Raw genomic sequence first — 20,728 nt, forward strand, 5'->3', positions numbered from 1 at the left:
ACTTTGTCCGCCGTTCTTCATTCAGGTAGTCCCATATCTGTGATCAGTATCATTGCATTCAACAGATATACAAAGACGACAGACTGTCCTACATTATCTTTACACAAAATCAAACTACAGGGTGCTATTTCAGGCAAAAGTGTTGATGTACGACATCAAACTAGTTTGGATTTCACACGTCAAGGACAAAAAGTTGTAACGAGTTTCTTAATTGCATCGCTTTTGTAGACAGAAATGGGAGTAGACTTTTTAAAAGAACATAAAGAAATTTTAAACTTTAATGATTCATAGATATTCTTAGAATCTGAAGGCAAATCAATTGCAAGAATTTAAGATATCACAAAATTAAGTGCATATTCATATATCTCTATTGGCCACTACATAATCCTTCTGAACGCCTGCTTCGAGAAATCAATAAACTTTGCAACAATATCAGATTTGGGATAGACGTATACATATGTTTCAGGGCACTTTAAACAAAATTTCCATGTGATTTTGCTTCATTGCCTCTCTTAATTGTACTTATGAATGAACGACCACCAGACCGAATCAGAGAGTTTGTACCATTACCTAATTCATGCAAACCATATCACAACTGGTAATAGACCTAGCAGTGAGTAAAATAAAGAAAGCTGCAGAGCAAAGAAACAAGCTAAGTTTAATTTCAAGAAGCTATACATTGGTGAGAAAGTACTTTGAAATCCCATCCTTTATTACACAAAAAATAAGCATCTGAGTCGTAAGTTTTTTTCGGTGTAAAATAGACCTTACAGAATTTGTTGAATAACACATCATTACTCAGTAATAGTGGAAGCAATACATACCAAAAAAAGTAAAGGATACATCATATAACACATATCAAACCAGTTGTGGAACGGTTACTTTATATTTTACTCAGATATGATCATCCTGAAAAGTACCTTTAATTGTTACTATTATGGCATACATTCCAATGTATTATGTTATTTACGATAATCTTTTTTGTTTTTTTCCTTTTTAACTGACTACACTTCCATTCATCTTCAGGTCAGATTATGACATACACACACACACACACACACACACACACACACACACATATATATATATATATATATATATATATATATATATATATATATATATATTAAAACAAATTTGGCTCTTATGGATATATTCCAGATTTATAAGACACATTAGCACATGGGAATGCACTGCTGAATGAAAAGCTTTTTAACTGCTATATGGTGAACTAGGCATTGCTGAAAAACATAAAAGAAAAGACTATAGATTTGACTGATGTATTTTTATGGTAACATGAGTATTTTTATGAACAACATGCTACCAATTCATAGTGCTTTTTTCACTTTTTTACATTTTAGCACTTACTAATTGATTTTCTGGTCATGGATTAGGGTAATGTTATGTAATTTTGTATAATTTTGTTGCACAATATGACTATTGCTTAACATAGCTATTCCTTTATGTGAACTTGGGCATTACACAGTTATTGTTGCACCAACATTCCTTTCCACACATAATTCTTATTGGCATTTTGCCATGACTCTGGTATCTTGCATTTCTGTGATGACATACTTTGCTTTAGTTGCATTCATTTATTTTTTGATGAAACACTCTGTTTATGATTTGTCTTATCTTAAGAATGTGTGCACTTCTTTTTGGTTATTGGTTTACCACAATAATGGTTTGCTGCATATGTATAAGGTAAGGCACTTTGCTGCATTGCCTTCATGACAAAATACTTGTCATATTCATATGTGTATGATACTGAATTTGGCTGAATTGCTTTTATGATGAAATTTTTTCATCAATTTTTTCATGTATATAGCGGTGCCTATAATTTTTATGAGATTTCACTTAGTACACGCATTTACTGTTAGAGGTTATAAATAAGTTAAATGTCATGACTGATAAGAGAATTATCCAAAACGGGTAGAGGAAGTTGAGAATACAGCAGTTCACCTAGGAGTTAAAAAGAAATGATTACATAGAAATGAAAGTTGTGGAATGTGTGAATAGTCAGGTCGAATAATATTATATATATTCTTTTACTGAAGAAAGATGTTGCCTGAAATGTGGAAATATAAATGAGTGTAAACAGACTGAACAATGGTTATATTACATAGTCATATGTTAACGAAATATTTGAAGGACATTTGAATATGATGGTTTTGGTAAGTAAATTGACATACAAGGTATTATGAGTACATACTCAGCACAAACGTTAGAAATATTATCTGTACATTAAATGGTATTGTCACAAGGACAAAATACCACAATGACTCATCGAGACTGAAGTGCACTCAGTTCCCTTCCCTTTTGCTGTACATAAACTATGACACATTTGTTTGTCCTTTATGTCTGGTCTACACACCTTCTTGCTCTCTATACGACATCTTGCTCTTATACTGTGGGTGTGTTGTTCATGTATGTACATATTAGTACCACTGCTCCTATGTTTTACATGCTGCTCGTTAGTTCTGTGTAACCAGACATTTTCTGAGTGGGTAGGCAACACATTTTCATGACCATTTGTCGCCATTAGAAGGTACTGATGTTTTTGTCAGTTGCTCCACTTATTAAAGATGAGTTTTGTATCTTGCACAGAATATTGCTTATTTATTAGTGTATATAAGTGTTTTATGATCAGACTTTTTATTGAAATCTACAAATATTCATGTTTAACATATAAGCTTCATCTTACATTTTCATGCAACTCTCTTGTAGCATTTCACATATTTGCTAAGAATAAGATCATACTTTTACTGTATATGAAAGCTTCATATTGTTTTGATTATTTCACTTAAATAGATATATGTCATTTCTTAGAGAGACAATACTGCACGTGCAGTGCAGATTTTTGTATAATATTTATGAAGAAACACAAATTCAATGAAACCGCCATGGCTTTAACTAATTTTTGCACACACCTAAAGGAAATAGTAGTACTGAGTGTGAAGATGCCTCTGAGACATGAAATGGAGATATAATGATCCAGTGTCAAATTACTTTCATGAGTCTGTTCATATTTGATTCTACATTTCCTCCCAATCATTAGAGTGTTGTCAGTGACTGACAGTTAGTTGTCTTAATGAGTCTATCTCTAGCAATGCTTAAAGAAATGTCAATATTGTGCTAGTAGCATTCCCTTTGTAAGCTATAGGACATTAATGAGAAGAGAATTAAACAGTACCTTCGTGGGTGCTAAGTTATGCAACATTTTACCTTAAATTGTATTCCCACAGTGACCTCAGTATTAAACCTATGACACACTAAAACAAATCATCGATGTTTATAAGTGAAGCAATATTTCCCTGAAATGTACAAAACTTGGCAAATAGTGTGTGTGCTCCCTCCATGTGCAAAAAGAATCTTCATATGTAAAACACAAGTCAGAGCATTCTCTTGTACACTTTGTAATCTAAAGTCCTAACAGTTGTTACGTTATTTGTAATTGTAGCTTATTGTACTCACTGCTGTGTAATTTTTAAAAAAAAAAATACATTCGATTGTATGAATTTCTTTTGCTGGAAGTCAGTGGATAACATAAGAATTTTATATATTTTCTAACATTGTACATAATTTACCTTTTCATTATTGGAACAGAGACGAATGAGTGTACTGCAGAGAACAGTGAATAACATCCTTGACTGTTTATCTTTTGTTTGCTTACTCGCCTGTCAGATGGGCAGCGGTGCAGCGTTCTTATAGCAGTGAGCAGTTAAGTCTTTAGAGTAGATTATATATTTATGAATTTGAAAGAATTAATCTGGAATGCTTCATTAAGGATATGAAAACTTGTTTGAAAACGTATGTTATGGTTCCACTGATGGAGAAGATTTTAATGGAGGAGATTTTTAAGATAACCAGTGCATGTCCAAGAATAAAATGTTTGTCAGAACTATTACTTGAAGGTAATGTGTGTCGCTCTGATCACTAATAAATTCATGTTTCAACTTTAAATGTGAACATGCTAGGTTAGACTATACTGTGACTGTTATTGGTATCAAATGAAACAACAAGTTTACTGTTACCAGTCACTGTTTATCTATCTCCAGATGCGTTTCAAAGGTTTAAATATCCATCATCAGGTGGATTTACATTTCTTAGTATGATGTGTGTGAGTGTGAGTGTGTGTGTGTGTGTGTGTGCGGGAGAGAGTGTGGGAGAGTGTGTGTGTGAGTGTGTGTGTGTGAGTGTGTGTGTCTTCCAGATGTCACAGGTTCCTTTCACAGCCATGACGCATCACATGCATACTGCCATATTTTGTTAACAATTTTATTTGATGCAGGGATCAATAGCACAAGATAAACATTATCATAATATATAAAGTACATACATTATAACAACATTATTACAAAACAAGTTCTAAATGATTTTGGAGATCTTAGTTTTGAGCTGTTCGATGCATGCATTGGAATAAATCTTTCAGTTGGTATATAAATCCGATTTTGTCAAGTTTATATAGGTTAAACATCATACCCATTAATATAATTATATGTTGGCTACAGTGGTAAAAAATATATAAATAACAATTTTGGTTGGTTTCACAGATAGGGATAAAAGACTGGTGGCAGAGGTAGAGGGAGAGAGACAGGGAGAGGAAGAGAAAGAGAAAATGAGAGGGAGAGATGGAAGGAGTGACTGGATGAGAGCAAACATTCCAAAGCAGTTTTTTTTTAAAAAATTACTGTCTAAAGGTTGAGGTAATACATCATTTAATGCTTTAAAATATGCAGATCGATGTTCAGTTAGAGCAATTATTTGATTTACATATAATTTCAAGCTAGTGGGGGGTCTAAGCTGTTGGTGTTATGTATATTTCTAAATAAGGTCAATGACTCGTAAATTTGGGGGATGTCATGATAACATAGCTAAATATTTATGGTAAATATTCAGGTGTGTGTGTGTGTGTGTGTGTGTGTGTGTGTGTGTGTGTGCATTGAAAATTTAATAACTTAGGCAGCTGTTGAAAACAGAGATAATGCTATTGTAAATATTGTCATTTAACATGGACTCGGGTTGTTTTGTTTGGTGTTTGTATATATGGAGTGTTTCAAGGATGCCTAGTTTTTTGCCTTTAGGCTGAGTGTGTAGGACACTGATACTTGTGTTGTTAACATTGTTTCAAGCAGGTTGTTGGCTATTGGTGATGTGTGGTCTTTATTGTTTGTTAGTGTTACCGTGTGTTCTATGAATCTAATCTCAAATGATCTACCTGTCTGACCTATGTAGAAACAGGTTCAGTCCAGACATTCAATTTTGTACACACATGTGTGATGAAGCAGGTTTAGTGTGTTAATGTTGTGAGGTAACTTCTGTCCAATCTTGTTGTCTGTGGTAAAGGATATGTTTATGCCCTCTCATTTGAAGACATTGGCAATCTGATATATCCAATCTTGCTCTCTGTGATAATGTTAATGCTAATTTACCTGCTTGAATACACACTTTCACGCAACTATTTCAAATTTAACAATAGAATCTACAAACAAACAGGTGGCCTGACAATGGGCTCTAATCTTTGTGGACTGTTGGATGAAATATTCATAAGTAATTTAGATGAAAAAATCCTGAATTTCTATCACCACCTCCTCAAAAATATCACATGCTACTACAGATATGTAGATTATAACGTAATTTTAATCAGTGGCGCAAAAAATGGCTTCAGTGAGAGTTGAACCAGTTTTTCAGATTGAAATTTATCGGAATCCTACCACAACACACACTACAATCCACAACTCCTGTCACCCCATAGGCCAAAAATCGGCAGCATTGTGGTACACAATCAATAGAGCTATCCACCTACCACCCCCTCAAGATACACACACACACACACACACACACACACACACACACACACACACACACACACACACACACACACACACCTTAATATTTACCATAAATATTTAGTTATGTTACCATAAACAAGAAATTGAAGTTATAAAACAAACAGCTATTGCAAATGCTTATAGTAGATTCATAGTAGACACCCTAAAACACCCAATAGTGACAAATCAATCACATCACAAGAAACAAAAGGAAGACAACATCTTACATACAGTCCTCCATCTATCTAATATTTCATATCAGCTTGCCAATGTCTTCGAACAAAAAGGCATAAAGATATCTTTTCCCACTGAAAACAAAATTGGAATGACAACATCAACACACAAAACCTGATTTATCACACACTAATGAACAAAAAATACCACACATTAGCAACAGCCAACAACCTGCATGAAACAAAACACCTTGTTAACAACACAAGTATCTGCATCCTACAGATACAACCTAGAGGCAAAAATCTAGACATCCTTAAAACACTCCAAATGTACAAACACCATACAAAACAACCCGAGTCCATCTTAAATATGTGTACAAAATTGAATGTTTGGATTGTAGCAGATTCTACATAGGCTAGACATGTAGATGACTTGAGATTAGATCAAGGAACACATGGCAGCACTACAAAGCAAAAAATACCACACATCAGCAATAGCCAGCAACCTTATTGAAACAAAACACCATGTCAGCAACACAAGTATCAGCATCCTTCACATTCAGCCTAAAGGCAAAAATCTAGACATCCTTGAAACACTCCAAATATACAAACACCAAACAAAGAACCTGAGTCCATCTTAAATGTGTGTACAAAATTGGATGTTTGGACTGTGGCTGCTTCTAGATAGGTCAGACAGGTAGATCATTTGAGATTAGATTCAGGGAACACATAGCAGCACTAACACCAAACTAAACAACTCAAGTCCATCTTAAATGGGTATACAAAATTGAATGTTTGGACTGTTGCTGATTCTGTATAGACCAGACAGGTAGATCATTTGAGATTAGATTCAGGGAACACAGGGCAGCACTAAAGCTAAAGGCAAGAAATTAGACATCTTTGAAACACTCCAAATATACACACACCAAACAAAACATCTTAAACGATAAAAGTGACAATATCTACAGTAGTATCATCTCTGTTTTCAATGTGCGCGCGTTTTGCAGACACACACCTTGACATTTACCATCAATATTTAGTTATGTTATGATGGCATCCCCCAAATTTACAATGGATTGACCTTATTTAGAAATATAGCATCATACCAAAAGCTTATACCCCCTGTCACCTTCAAACTATATGTAGATCAACTAACGACATAAACTGAACATCTATCTGCGTATTTTAAAGCATTAACCAATGTATCACCTCAACCTTTAAGCAGTTACTACTTGTAACAGACATAATTTTAAAAAACCCTGCACCAGAACGTTTGCTCTCATCCAATCACTCCTTCCATCTCTCCATCTCTCTTTCTCTTCCTCTCCATCTACCTCCAATCTTTTATTCCTAATCCAACCTAAATTCTTATTTATGTATTATTTTACCTCTGTAGCCAACATAGTTATTGTACCTAAAGTTTGCAACATGTCACCTGATTATGTAAACAAGAATGAGGTTTAAGCTACATAAACCTGACAAAATCAGGTTTATATACTGGCTTAAATATTTATTCCAACACATTTGTCCAACACCTCAAAATAAATATCTCCAAAAGCCTTTGGAACATATTCTGTAATAATGTTGTGATTCTTTGTACTTTATAATAATGGTTTTCTTCTGCTATTGATCCTTGCACCTCATAATTTCCAGACGCCATATTTGTTTACAATAAATGGCATTATACATGTGACGTGTAACGACCGTATAAGGAACTGTGAGCACTGAAAGTACTCTATTTTAGTTTTATTATTGCTAACGTTAGAATACGTTTAGGTATTTGTAAAAGAAAGCCAAAAACCATGTTCTAAAAAGTGTTTATTTCACCACGAGACAGTGCCTTAAGTTACTCCAAAAAATCGTAACACAACATACACACACACATATGTACTGTTATTGGTATCAAATGAAACAACAAGTTTACTGTTACCAGTCACTGTTTATTTATCTCCATGACGCATTTCAAAGCTTTAAACCTCCATCATCAGATGGAGTTCCATTTACATTTATTGGATATATTTCGTAAACCACATCAAATACTGACGAACCGATTCCACAGACCGAACGTGAGCAGAGGGGCTAGTGTAACTGTTTAATACAAACCATAAAAAATGCTCTGAAGTATGTTTTTTAACACAAACCTAGTTTTTTTTAAATGGCACCACGTTAGTTTTGTTAGCACATCTGAACATATAAACAAATACGTAGTCAGTGCCATTTGTCGCATTGTAAAATGTTAATTACATCCGGAGATATTATAACCTAAAGTTGACGCTTGAAACCTCCGACGTTGAGTTGCGTGTTGTAACAAACACGGGCCACGGTCGGCGAGCAGCATCTGCAGGGACATGTTTACGATGACGACAGAGTTTACGGGTGTGGATGTAGTGCACTGTTGTGGTTTGGTCTAGCTGTCGCAGTCTCCGCATGTAGCGCTTGCTGCTGTTGTTATTCTGCATTCGTCTTCGCACGCAGACCAACTGTAGTACACCGTGTTACCAGACGTCTGTGATAGTGTAGTGTTGTAGGGACTGTGACCATGGTGTATTCGAACTCTGAAAAGGCGGAGATGATACTCATCTCTGGCGAGTGTCAACGAAATGCAGCTGAAGTCTGCAGGGTGTATACAGAACGGTACCCGGACAGAGAGCGTCCAACGTGCCGCACATTGCAAAACATCTACCGCCAACCGTATGCAACAGGTATGGTTGTAGCACGCAAATCGGTCCGTAACAGGCCCGTCACAGGAGAAGCGGGTGCAGTTGGTATGTCAGCTGCTGTTGCCATGAACCCACACATGAGTACACGGGACATTGCGAGAGCCGGTGAACTGAGTCAAAGTCACCGCTTTCACCCGTTTCATGTGTCGCTACATCAGCAATTACATGGTGATGACTTTAATCATCGAGTGCAATTCTGTCAATGGGCATTAACAGAGAATGCGTTGCAGTTCTACCTGTTTACCGATGAAGCGGGTTTCACAAACCACGCGGCAGTGAATCTACGGAACATGCATTACTGGTCAGTGGGCAATCCTCGCTGGCTCAGACAGGTAGAGCGACAGCGACCGTGGACTGTAAATGTATGGTGCGGGATCATTGGCGACCATCTCATTGGTCCTCACTTCATTGCAGGGGCCCAAACAGCTGCAACATACATCGCGTTTCTACAGAATGATCTGCCAACGTTGCTCGAAAATGTCCCACTGGAAACCCGTCGACGTATGTGTTATCAGCATGATGGTGCACCTGCACATTCCGCAATTAACACTAGGCTGACACTTGACAGGATGTTCGACGGGCGTTCCATAGGACGTGGAGGACGCATAAATTGCCCAACCCGTTCTCCTGATCTTACACCTTTGGACTTCTTTCTGTGGAGTACGTTAAAGGAGAATGTGTACCGTGATGTGCCTACAACCCCAGAGGATATGAAACAACGTATTGTGGCAGCCTGCTGCGACATTACACTAGATGTACTGCGGCGTGTACGACATTCATTACGCCAGAGATTGCAATTGTGCGCAGCAAATGATGGCCACCACTTTGAACATCTATTGGCGTGACATGTCGGGACACACTCTATTCCACTCCGTAATTGAAAACGGAAACCACGTGTGTACGTGTACCTCACCCCTTATGGTAACGTACATCTGCGTCAGTGAAAAAGACCAATAAAAAAGTGTTAGCATGTGGACGTAATGTGCTGTTCCAGTCTCTTCTGTACCTAAGGTCCATCATCGTTCCCTTAGGATCCCTACGTAATTCGGTGCTCTCCGATACACACGATCGAACAGCGGAGGAGTGGTACTCAAGCGTCAACTTTAGGTTACAATATCTCCGGATGTAATTAACATTTTACAATGTAACATACGGCACTGATTACGTATTTGGTTATATGTTCAGATGTGCTAACAAAACTAACAGAGTTCCATTTTAAAAAAAAACCTAGGTTTCTGTTAAAAAACATACTTCAGAGCATTTTTTTATGGTTTGTATTAATCAATTACACTAGTCCCTCTCCTCACGTTCGGTATGTGGAATCGATTCGTCAGTCTTTGATGTGGTTTACGAAATATATCCAGCGGTAATGTTAGGTGACTCACCCTGTATATACACTCCTGGAAATTGAAATAAGAACACCGTGAATTCATTGTCCCAGGAAGGGGAAACTTTATTGACACATTCCTGGGGTCAGATACATCACATGATCACACTGACAGAACCACAGGCACATACACACAGGCAACAGAGCATGCACAATGTCGGCACTAGTACAGTGTATATCCACCTTCCGCAGCAATGCAGGCTGCTATTCTCCCATGGAGACGATCGTAGAGATGCTGGATGTAGTCCTGTGGAACGGCTTGCCATGCCATTTCCACCTGGCGCCTCAGTTGGACCAGCGTTCGTGCTGGACGTGCAGACCGCGTGAGACGACGCTTCATCCAGTCCCAAACATGCTCAATGGGGGACAGATCCGGAGATCTTGCTGGCCAGGGTAGTTGACTTACACCTTCTAGAGCACGTTGGGTGGCACGGGATACATGCGGATGTGCATTGTCCTGTTGGAACAGCAAGTTCCCTTGCCGGTCTAGGAATGGTAGAACGATGGGTTCGATGACGGTTTGGATGTACCGTGCACTATTCAGTGTCCCCTCGACGATCACCAGAGGTGTACGGCCAATGTAGGAGATCGCTCCCCACACCATGATGCCGGGTGTTGACCCTGTGTGCCTCGGTCGTATGCAGTCCTGATTGTGGCGCTCACCTGCACGGCGCCAAACACGCATACGACCATTATTGGCACCAAGGCAGAAGCGACTCTCATCGCTGAAGACGACACGTCTCCATTCGTCCCCCCATTCACGCCTGTCGCGACACCACTGGAGGCGGGCTGCACGATGTTGGGGCGTGAGCGGAAGACGGCCTAACGGTGTGCGGGACCGTAGCCCAGCTTCATAGAGACGGTTGCGAATGGTCCTCGCCGATACCCCAGGAGCAACAGTGTCCCTAATTTGCTGGGAAGTGGTGGTGCGGTCCCCTACGGCACTGCGTAGGATCCTACGGGCTTGGCGTGCATCCGTGCGTCGCTGCGGTCCGGTCCCAGGTCGACGGGCACGTGCACCTTCCGCCGACCACTGGCGACAACATCGATGTACTGTGGAGACCTCACACCCCACGTGTTGAGCAATTCGGCGGTACGTCCACCCGGCCTCCCGCATGCCCACTATACGCCCTCGCTCAAAGTCCGTCAACTGCACATACGGTTCACGTCCACGCTGTCGCGGCATGCTACCTGTGTCAAAGACTGCGATGGAGCTCCGTATGCCACGGCAAACTGGCTGACACTGACGGCGGGGGTGCACAAATGCTGCGCAGCTAGCGCCATTCGACGGCCAACACCGCGGTTCCTGGTGTGTCCGCTGTGCCGTGCGTGTGATCATTGCTTGTACAGCCCTCTCGCAGTGTCCGGAGCAAGTATGGTGGGTCTGACACACCGATGTCAATGCTTTTTTCCATTTCCAGGAGTATATATATATGTAAATCCATCTGATGATGGAGGTTTAAAGCTTTGAAATGCGTCATGGATATAAATAAACAGTGACTGTTAACAGTAGATATGTTGTATCTTTTTCAGTAAATTCATGATTAGTGTTAACTTGATCTCTTTGTTTTCATTATCTTACAAAGAGCTCAGTTGGTGGAATGTCTGCAAATTTTTTATTGAGAGAATGTCGTAATTTTTAGGGTCTTCTTATGTTGTACAGACTTTTTTTTGACAATAACAAGGGTCTAATTTTTCAATGACGATTTTCTAAAGTAAATCCTACCTCCATCTTCTTAGTAAAGCTCTGAATATTTTGTAGCATGTCCGCTGCACCTTATGCCACACAAAGCCACAGATTGTTTCTTTCTGTAATGCAAAAAACAAATTGTTCGTGAGTAATTTAGTTTTTCATAAGCTGCTGCAGCTGCTGATTTCTATTTGCTTTCAGGACCGTTCAGTGCAACACACACAAAACTGCATACTGATCGTGAGATAAGTTACTTTTATTTCAGGGCTGATCTCACTTTGTATTCTTGAGCGCAAACATTAAAAATTCAGATTTTGCAGGTATTGTGCTTATTAAGCAGATTAATTTATAGTGAACAGTGTACTCAACTTTAAACCGTTATTCGCTACAGTATTGAGGAATATTTTATTTCGTGTACATCACAAGTCAAACTTTTCATGTTACTCAACTTTCATAACATATGTCAGTAATGAGTTATAGTTAAATAGTGCACTATCTAGCAAACCTACGGTAAATCTTACTCAATGTGGACTGGCCTTTGGTCAGGTGTGACAGGATACGCACCATGATTTTCTCTTTGTTTCATCAGTTTCATAATTTCTGGTGTCCTCAATATTTCTTCTCACATATCAAGTACCTATCATTTTTTCACTACTGTAATACCGGAAAACCGGATGGGATATGTCCAGTATCTTGCCTGTACCTTTGCACAACACTAAATCTTTCTACATCTCCTTCTGCATTTCTGACATCTGACTTCGGATCAAATTTCTCTCTAAGCTGCATTTATCCAAAATCACCAGGTATTCAAGAAAAAGAGAAGATTAAAGCTTCATACTTTATAGCTGGCATAGCTTTCATCTTGATGTTTTTCTGATTCCTTTCTATTTCCGTTTTATTTCTTAGAACTCATGTGCTAATTTTACGACGTTATTTTTTTCTGACTGCATTTGCTCTTTCTGTAAAGTTTTTATATATCTCTATTTCATGTGGCTACTCACATAAGGTAATGTAATGAGGAAATTGCATAATGTTAATAAAGCTGATCTTTTTAAACTCCTCGTATTCATTGCTATAAATATTGTCATTGCCGGCCGCGGTGGTCTCGCGGTTCTAGGCGCGCAGTCCGGAACCGTGCGACTGCTACGGTCGCAGGTTCGAATCCTGCCTCGGGCATGGATGTGTGTGATGTCCTTAGGTTAGTTAGATTTAAGTAGTTCTAAGTTCTAGGGGACTGATGACCACAGCAGTAGAATCCCATAGTGGTCAGAGCCATTTGAATCATTTTTATTGTCATTGTTATTATTACATTATTATCATTGTTATTTTTATGTGTTGTATATGTACAATTCAAGTTTCGACCAGATAGCGGTGCACGTTAGCATGTCGCTTCTGGGATTCAGAGAGCCGTACTGGCCCAGACAGAATCTACCTGATGAAGTTAACGATGAGGCCTGGTGTGCTGACCAACCTGCATATGTTTCTTACAGTTTTCCACCTTCAACTAGGAGAATACTGGTCTGGTAGCCACGTCCCACGCATAAAAAAAAAAGAAATTAGGCAGTCCCATACTTGGTAATTTACAAAACTACGTTTATTTGGTGATTACATTTTCCTTTCTTTTTTGTAAATTTCTTGGTTGTTGTTGGATGTTCACTCTCGCCAAAGTCAGATCTACGAATCACATTTGGCATGAATGCAGAGGTGTGTTCTAAGTGTGTGCTAGTGCACGCTGGAGAGGAGAAGAGGCATGCAGACAATCATTCTTCGAGAACTTGATTCGCACAGAAAATGTTTAATGTTGGTACCAAGCAACCTTTGTCATCAAATTGACAGTAGCTTGCTGAGTATATAGATGTAGAAGTAGAGGGCGCTCGGAAGAGAGAGTCGTGAGTGGGCGGTTGCAGGACTAGCTTGTTATACATCTGTAATTTGCTGAGGCTAACAGTTTCTATGAAGTGGAAAATTCTCTCTGTCTCTATCTCTCGCATTTGAGCGCAAATTAATTTATTCACTTACCTAATTGTGTTGCCTTCGTATCACTTGTACCCGCCTAGCAGAAAAAGTAGCGGTTTTCGTTGCTGTTTCTCTCGGAGCATAAAGCTCGAAATGTACTAATTTTAAAAACGATGCATAATTACCTCTTGTCCAGTAACACTACAAAAATGCCCTATAAAGGAAATTGTGAAACTTACCCGCTTCGCTACGTAGTGAAAAATGAGATGATATCAAATGGAACCAAATTTATGCACACAAATTAGTAGAACTATTTAATAGAAAACGTAAATTATGTTGATTCACACAAAGGAACAAAAATATTGTTAAGTTGATCTCTTTTAAAGTGCTGTGAATTAAGGTAAGGGCTCATGTGTAAAAGGGAGGGATAGTTGGACCACACCTTACGACACAAAGAAACTATAGTAGAAACAGTCGACGGGAAGCAAAAGTTATGGTGTGACTCATAGAACAGAAAATAATTTTTAATGTTAAATTATTTTTAATGCTGCGTGTTAAGAAAAGAGCGCATCAGAAAATGAAGGACGGTTGGACCGCAAGTTAACACAAAGAAGCTCGAGACTCTGTCCAACGTTTTCTAATAAAAAGAGTATGTTGTAAGTGGAACGTTGTGTAAAAAAAGAAGTGCAGAGCTGGTAACGGTGCAACTCCACGTCGTCTTGTGATGACTGATCTTTTAGGCATAAAAATAAATAAAACCAATAACTGAAACGTTCGCACATCTATTTATTTACACATTATGTACATTTTGTCACTTTATGGAAATATCTGGTGCTCTGTATACATGGTTCTCTGAGCAGCCCCGTTTATCTCTTATTTAACAGTCTTTTCTCCTCCAGGCGTCTCTGGATCTGTGAGGCACGCGTTTGAAGAGTCCGAACTAGTTTTGTGAGAGTTATCCAGTGAGGCAGGAGACGATCAAGATATACTCACTGTACCACTCAATGAGCGCACTTTAACGTGAAATTTTGCAGACAAGTCTTTTCTCAGTGTTTGCATGTTATTTGCGAACACAAAATCGCAGGTATCACGAACAAGAATATGCCTCACATAAAAATTTATTTATGTAATATGAAGTGTTCGCTACTTATAACACCGCCACAGTGGTAAGTTTTTGGCATGTACCTATTGGAACACGGAGACCGTGTATGTTATTACAGGTATTAGAGGTAAGGGCCGCACAACAGAGGGGCTGGAAAATCTGCTTGAACTACACAGTGCTTAAAGCCAGCAGGGAATAATATACGCTGGGTTGACGTTGTGATTTATTTTCACAAGACAGCGTAACTAAACTTCATCTTCCGATGTTGTCCTCATAACAAGACAATCCTTTTGGAACAAATTTCAAACTGCAAACGCTTCACTAAAAGAGCCAATCAATACGTCTGCAGTCGTGACGTGGAAAACTGTTATCGTCTGTTCATATCTCTGGAAGCTTTTGATGTCAAGCAGAAGAATTTATTTAGGACGCATCATTAGGTCCTTCCATTAGCTGTTCTCAGTTCGGTTAAAGAGAACAGTCGACAGCATAAGCTGTTTTCTTCTTTAGAAGCCCTCAATATGTGCTACAGTATTCTACAGTCAACTGCGTCATTAGATCGAGGATCACGTGTATTGAAAGGATGTTTGCTTCCATGAACGTCTCGCTGGATGCAAAAACAGTGAGCTCATTCTGTCCAGACGTCGTCGGCAGTCTGCACCAGTCGCGTCACTTGCGCTATTGGCGTTTCTTGTTATTCGGACTGACTGCTTTGTCTAGCAGCATAGTTCTTTCAGCAGAAGGTGCGCTGTGCTAATGAGAGAAGTGTAATTAACCAAATAGAGCGAACCGACGTCCGCACACCCACTGGGACGAAGCAACGCTCTACATACGCTCTCCACATAGAAATTACACAAAAGGAGGATAGAAGTGGTACTGTGGAATGGGATTCGGCATCGCTGTGGTTCACCACTTCGCTACCCTGACCTACACAATGGGTGCGTCGCTAGCAGCTTGCGTTGCTTCACTTCCGTGCTGTGCTTGTGCTTAATAGACACGGTGATCATTCTTCCGGCCAAAGTTTATCGCGCAGTTTCGATAAATATTATTGCTGAGTGGAGAAGTGGGGACTCGAAGTGATGGATAGAATTGGGCAGTAAAACGAACGGAGAGTTGTTAACGTTGCGCCAAATCTAGGAACAATTTTTGAAAGAAGAGAGTTTTCGTCAGGTGTTTGGGAGCTAATGCGGTCTGGACGGATTCGATTGACAGACAACGGAGGAAGGAAATAGAGTTATCTTCCTTCGTGAAACGCGTTTGTAGCAATATGTTTTCGTGTTCCCCACAGACGGCTGTCACAAACTGTTAATGCTAATTCTGTATAACTCGGAGTGACGTTGATTTGAAATTCAGCTTAGTGATTCGTGTTTGGAGAGCTCGTCGAAGGTCACTGAAGAAGGTATGCGTCCGTTATATTCATGGTGCAACGCAGTACGCAAAATTCGAGGTTAATTTCGTCATACAACATTTCCTCGTCGCTGCTTCCAGACCTACGAGCTAGGCGCTTTTTATTTCGGTTGGTTACTGTATCGTGGGACCTTCTCTCCTGCGTGGTTCCATTCAGCTAATACTAAAGTGCCCCGAACATTTTAAGTGTTTCATCCGATGCAGAGCCACGAGACTGTAACTAGTGCCTTCCCACTGCCGCCTCTGAAGGAGCAGAAAGGATGCCATGTCTCACGTTTTCGTGTTGCGTGTCATCCTGCAACTGTCCCAGGCGACGAGTCGCCGTGTTACGATTCAGGTGAAGTTGTTTAGCGTGGCTCTATCCAGCCGATATGTCGAACGCGATCAAAGATTCTGGGTTTCACCCGATTTTAAGACGCGGAAGTGCAAGTAACCCACGAGTTTTAACGTTCCAGGAGGTGCGATTGTCTCGACGTTTCCGATTTTCAAACTCAGAACGAAGGAGAGTCGCGTTTCCTCTGCTAGTGCGCGCGTGAAAATATTTTTCGTGTCCCAGAGACAAAGAAATAATACTGTTTGTAGAACTCGGACAGGCTAGCCTTTCAAAAGTAGGGCATTCGTGTTCTCACTGGTGAAGACTCGGATCATCAGATTTGTTCCTGGAACTTCAAAAATAGATGAAATTGAAGGTACACTCGTCACGCGAATTTATTGGTCCTTTGCTCGAGGTCCAGACCTAGGCACGTTCTTCGTGAGAATCGAGCGATCAGTGTGTGATCTCAGTTGGCGACGATACTTTTTTCAACCGACAGGCCGGTAGTGACCACCGAACATTCACCCTTTCGTCCGATACAGGGCAGTACAACTAAATGTGGTGGCCTTACAAGTGCATTGCTGCGGAGATGGCGCTGTGTGCCACACGTCCCGCGCGTCGAGAGTCATCTCGGAACGGCCCCAGGCGACGACCAGCTGCCGCGGTAGGCAACGAGTGAAGACACGTTGTCCCGCGGTGAGGTAGGGCGCGGTTTAAAGGCGCGGCAGCTGGGAAGGCGCGCCGGCGAGCGCCCCCGACGGCTCCGGGACAGGGACAGCGGCAGCGGCAGCGGCAGCGGCGGCGCCAGGGTCGCCGTCGGCGGCGGGCTGGCACTTGCGGTAGAAGTCTGGCGGCGGCGCGGCGGCGGGCCCGGCGCGCGGCGCCAGCAGGCGGCGGCACGAGTCGCAGACGGTGTCGCTGCGCGGCGAGCAGGCGCGCGCCTCGAACAGGCCGGGCCCGCAGCGCGAGCACAGCCAGCAGGGCGCGCGCGCCGAGTGGTGCGGCGAGTAGGCGACGCCGGCGGCGCAGCGCGCGCACGCCGTGCCCTGCCCGCGCGCCCGGTCGCACGCCGCCACGGCGCCCCAGCCGGGCGCGCAGCGCAAGCAGCCGGCCCGCCGGTGGCGCAGCCGCGGCAGCGCGCCCGCCTCGCGCACCTGCAACACGGGCAGCCGCCGTCAAAACGGGCCGCGCGGTTGCCACGGAAACGCCCGTCTCGAACCGCTGCCGCGCGCCGCGCTCCAGGTCCGCGCCGCCTGTCACAGAACGCGCTGAGCGTGATGTCAGGTACGGAACCCCGAGCCACACGTTCGCCGAACCGCTGGTGCGGACGCGGCGGCAGCTATGAAATACTTATCATCCGATCCCAAGGAAACTATTCGGTACAAAAATCTGATTCTTGTGAATTCTTTCGATAAAGGACCGAATTTCTTTTCGTTATTCGTCGTGGTTAGTTGCTGTATCGCATTTACGTAAACCTTTACACGAAATTTTAATGAGTATGATGAGGTAAAAACGCATTGCGTCGACTTTTCGTACAATTCATTTTAGATAATACATTATTGCGTATGAAATTTAGCCAACGTATGGCAATTGTTTTTAAAGCTGAGAGCAGAACGATAGCTATCACCGTTCTCGAGATACTGAATCATATGTTCACATCTTTTTTACTTGAATAACTGATTACTTACAGTGAATCGATTTTTTGGCGGACATCTGCGTTTTCCCTCACCTGGTCACATGCTGGACGTTGAACTAAAACTTAGATTATGGAACATAGCACATTTTCATGCTCGTTCTTTTTTCTTCTGTCATTAGCTGTAGACATTTTACCGAAAACACTGATTTGAAGTCGTAACTACAGTGTGTCCAACTCCTGTCCCTTCCTGTTTCGTTTGTTTATGCTTGTGTTGCCAACCTAAAAAATTACATGTTGAAAACTGTTTGTTTATTTCTGTTCTCTTTATATCTGTATGTGTGTGTGGCTAGTTATAGAAAGTTGAAAGTGAATGCAGTAGTTGTCAGTGGTTGAAAGATTTGGTGTTCAGCTCATTTCAGTTTTGGTTTAAATGTTTTGCGGAGGAGTGCATGGAAGAGTAAATTCAGTGCTTACATTAATAGACAAAATAGTACAATAGCAATTGAGCAGATGATTATTATCACAACACCATCACCCAACCCGTTTGTCCTCACTCTTTGACGCCTCATAATATGTCCTGTCAACAAACCCCTCTTTTAGTCAAAGTTGTGCCGTAATTTCCTCTTCCTCCTCTTATTCATTCCGTACCTCTTCTTTAGTTACACGATCCTTGTATCTAATCTTCAGCATTCTTATTGATCACCACGTTTTCAAAGCATCCATTGTCTTCTTGACCGAACTGTTCATCGTCCACGTTTCACTTCCATACAAGGCTGCAATCCACACAAATACCTTTGTAAAACAGTACCCAATCATTAGAATTTATATTCGATGTGAACAAATTTTATTTTTCAGAACGCTTTTCTTGCTATTGACTGTCCTCATTTTATATCCTCTCTACTTCTGCCTTCTCAATTTACTGCTTCCCTGTCAAGTCATTGAAGTCTTAGAAATGCACTTTAGTTTCTGTACAAGTTGCAGATAATCCTGTGCCCCTGTGTTTTACCGATGACATCTCCAGAGCTTCAAAGAATGTTTTAATTAAGATTGTCAAAACCTTTCTCTAAACATGCCAATGCTATAAACACAGTTTCGTAGTTCTTCAGTGTGTCTACTTACTAAGTGGTAGGATCAGTATTGCCTTGCGTGTTCAGACAACTCACAGGAATCTAACATTGTACAACCCCTCCCGCTCTCCTCTCTACATATTCCTTCCACTTTCTAGCCAGTCCGCAGCTCGTGGTCGTGCGGTAGCGTTCTCGCTTCCCGCGCCCGGGTCAGGGATTTTCTCTGCCTCCTGACGACTGGGTGTTGTCTGATGTCCTTAGGTTAGTTAGGTTTAAGTAGTTCTAAGTTCTAAGGGACTGATGACCTCAGATGTTAAGTCCCATAATGCTCAGAGCCTTTCTTGCCTTCTCTTATCTCCTTAGTTCTGGCTTGACAAATGATTTCTTGACAGTTGCTTCTCCTTTGTTTCATTTCTTCTTTCTCCTTTCCAATCTCCTATGTTTTCCAAGTGCAAAATCTCGTTGCGTTTTGGACTTTCTGTCAACGTCATGTTTAGACATTTGTATTTCCCATGGCCTACTTTATTTGCTGCATTCTTATATTTTTCCCTCTTGTCAAATTTAATATATCACGTTTTATCTAACGATTTCTACTGTACCTTTTTCCCGTTCACATACTCTGCTGCATCCACCACTTCTTCTGTCAACCAGATCCATTCGTATTATAGCGGATAGCATCCTCTGTTTCAGTCAGTCGTTGCATTACGATAACTTCAAGATTATCGAAAAACTGTGGCTCGTGACTTATTCCAGTTCAATCTCCTTAATTTGCTATCGTTTACTATCTCTTTAGTTGTAAACTGCAGCTCGTAAGCAATAAATTATTGTAGGTTTGCGTCTGCACCGGGAAATGTCTTATAATTTAAAATCTGGTTTCGAAAGCTCGGTTCCTAGTATATATTATTCTTTCGTGATTCTTAAGCAAGGTGCTGGCGATGACTACATTATGCTCTGTGGTAAGTTCTATCAGCTGGCTTTCACTTTCATCCCTTCCCCCTAGCCTTTGTGTTCTTATTGTTTTCGTGTACCTGCTACCGTATCACATTTTAAATTTTTGTCTCGGTTAACTATCTGAATAATCTCTTTTATCGTACATTGTTTCAATGTGTTAGGAGATAGTGAACAATCATGAACGGTAGTCATAAAATCTGTTTATGGTGAAATGAGAAAACACGAATAATGAAATACGTGAAATAGTACATTGTACATAAAATGAGAAACTGGTATGTCTTCACCCAACTTCGTCTTTCCTTCATGTAGGTGTGAGAGATACTTAATAAAACGCACCGGGCGTTTCAGTGGGACCCGCCCCGTACCTCAGTGGCTGTCCGTCATTGGCTACCGCTAGCGTCTGCCGCTTCCAGATGGGAACGCCAATTCCGCAACCGCCGCGTCAGCGGAAAACGCTTGCCGTTGCCGTTGCCGCACGCCTCGCTGCCGCGCTCTGGT

General features: G+C 41.0%; 1 protein-coding gene across 1 annotated transcript; it reads right to left on the bottom strand.

Moving 5' to 3' along the window:
* Nucleotides 1-14,523: 14,523 nt before the first annotated feature.
* LOC126281752 (uncharacterized) lies at nt 14,524-17,628 on the bottom strand (the record flags this gene model as incomplete). The annotated part of the gene is made up of 1 exon (XM_049980941.1): nt 14,524-17,628. A coding segment is annotated over one exon (339 nt), but the record flags the coding sequence as incomplete, so codon positions are not given.
* Between the last annotated feature and the right edge of the window lie 3,100 nt (nt 17,629-20,728).

This window comes from Schistocerca gregaria, chromosome 7 (genome assembly GCF_023897955.1).
Source record: "Schistocerca gregaria isolate iqSchGreg1 chromosome 7, iqSchGreg1.2, whole genome shotgun sequence".
Lineage (NCBI taxonomy): Eukaryota > Metazoa > Arthropoda > Insecta > Orthoptera > Acrididae > Schistocerca > Schistocerca gregaria.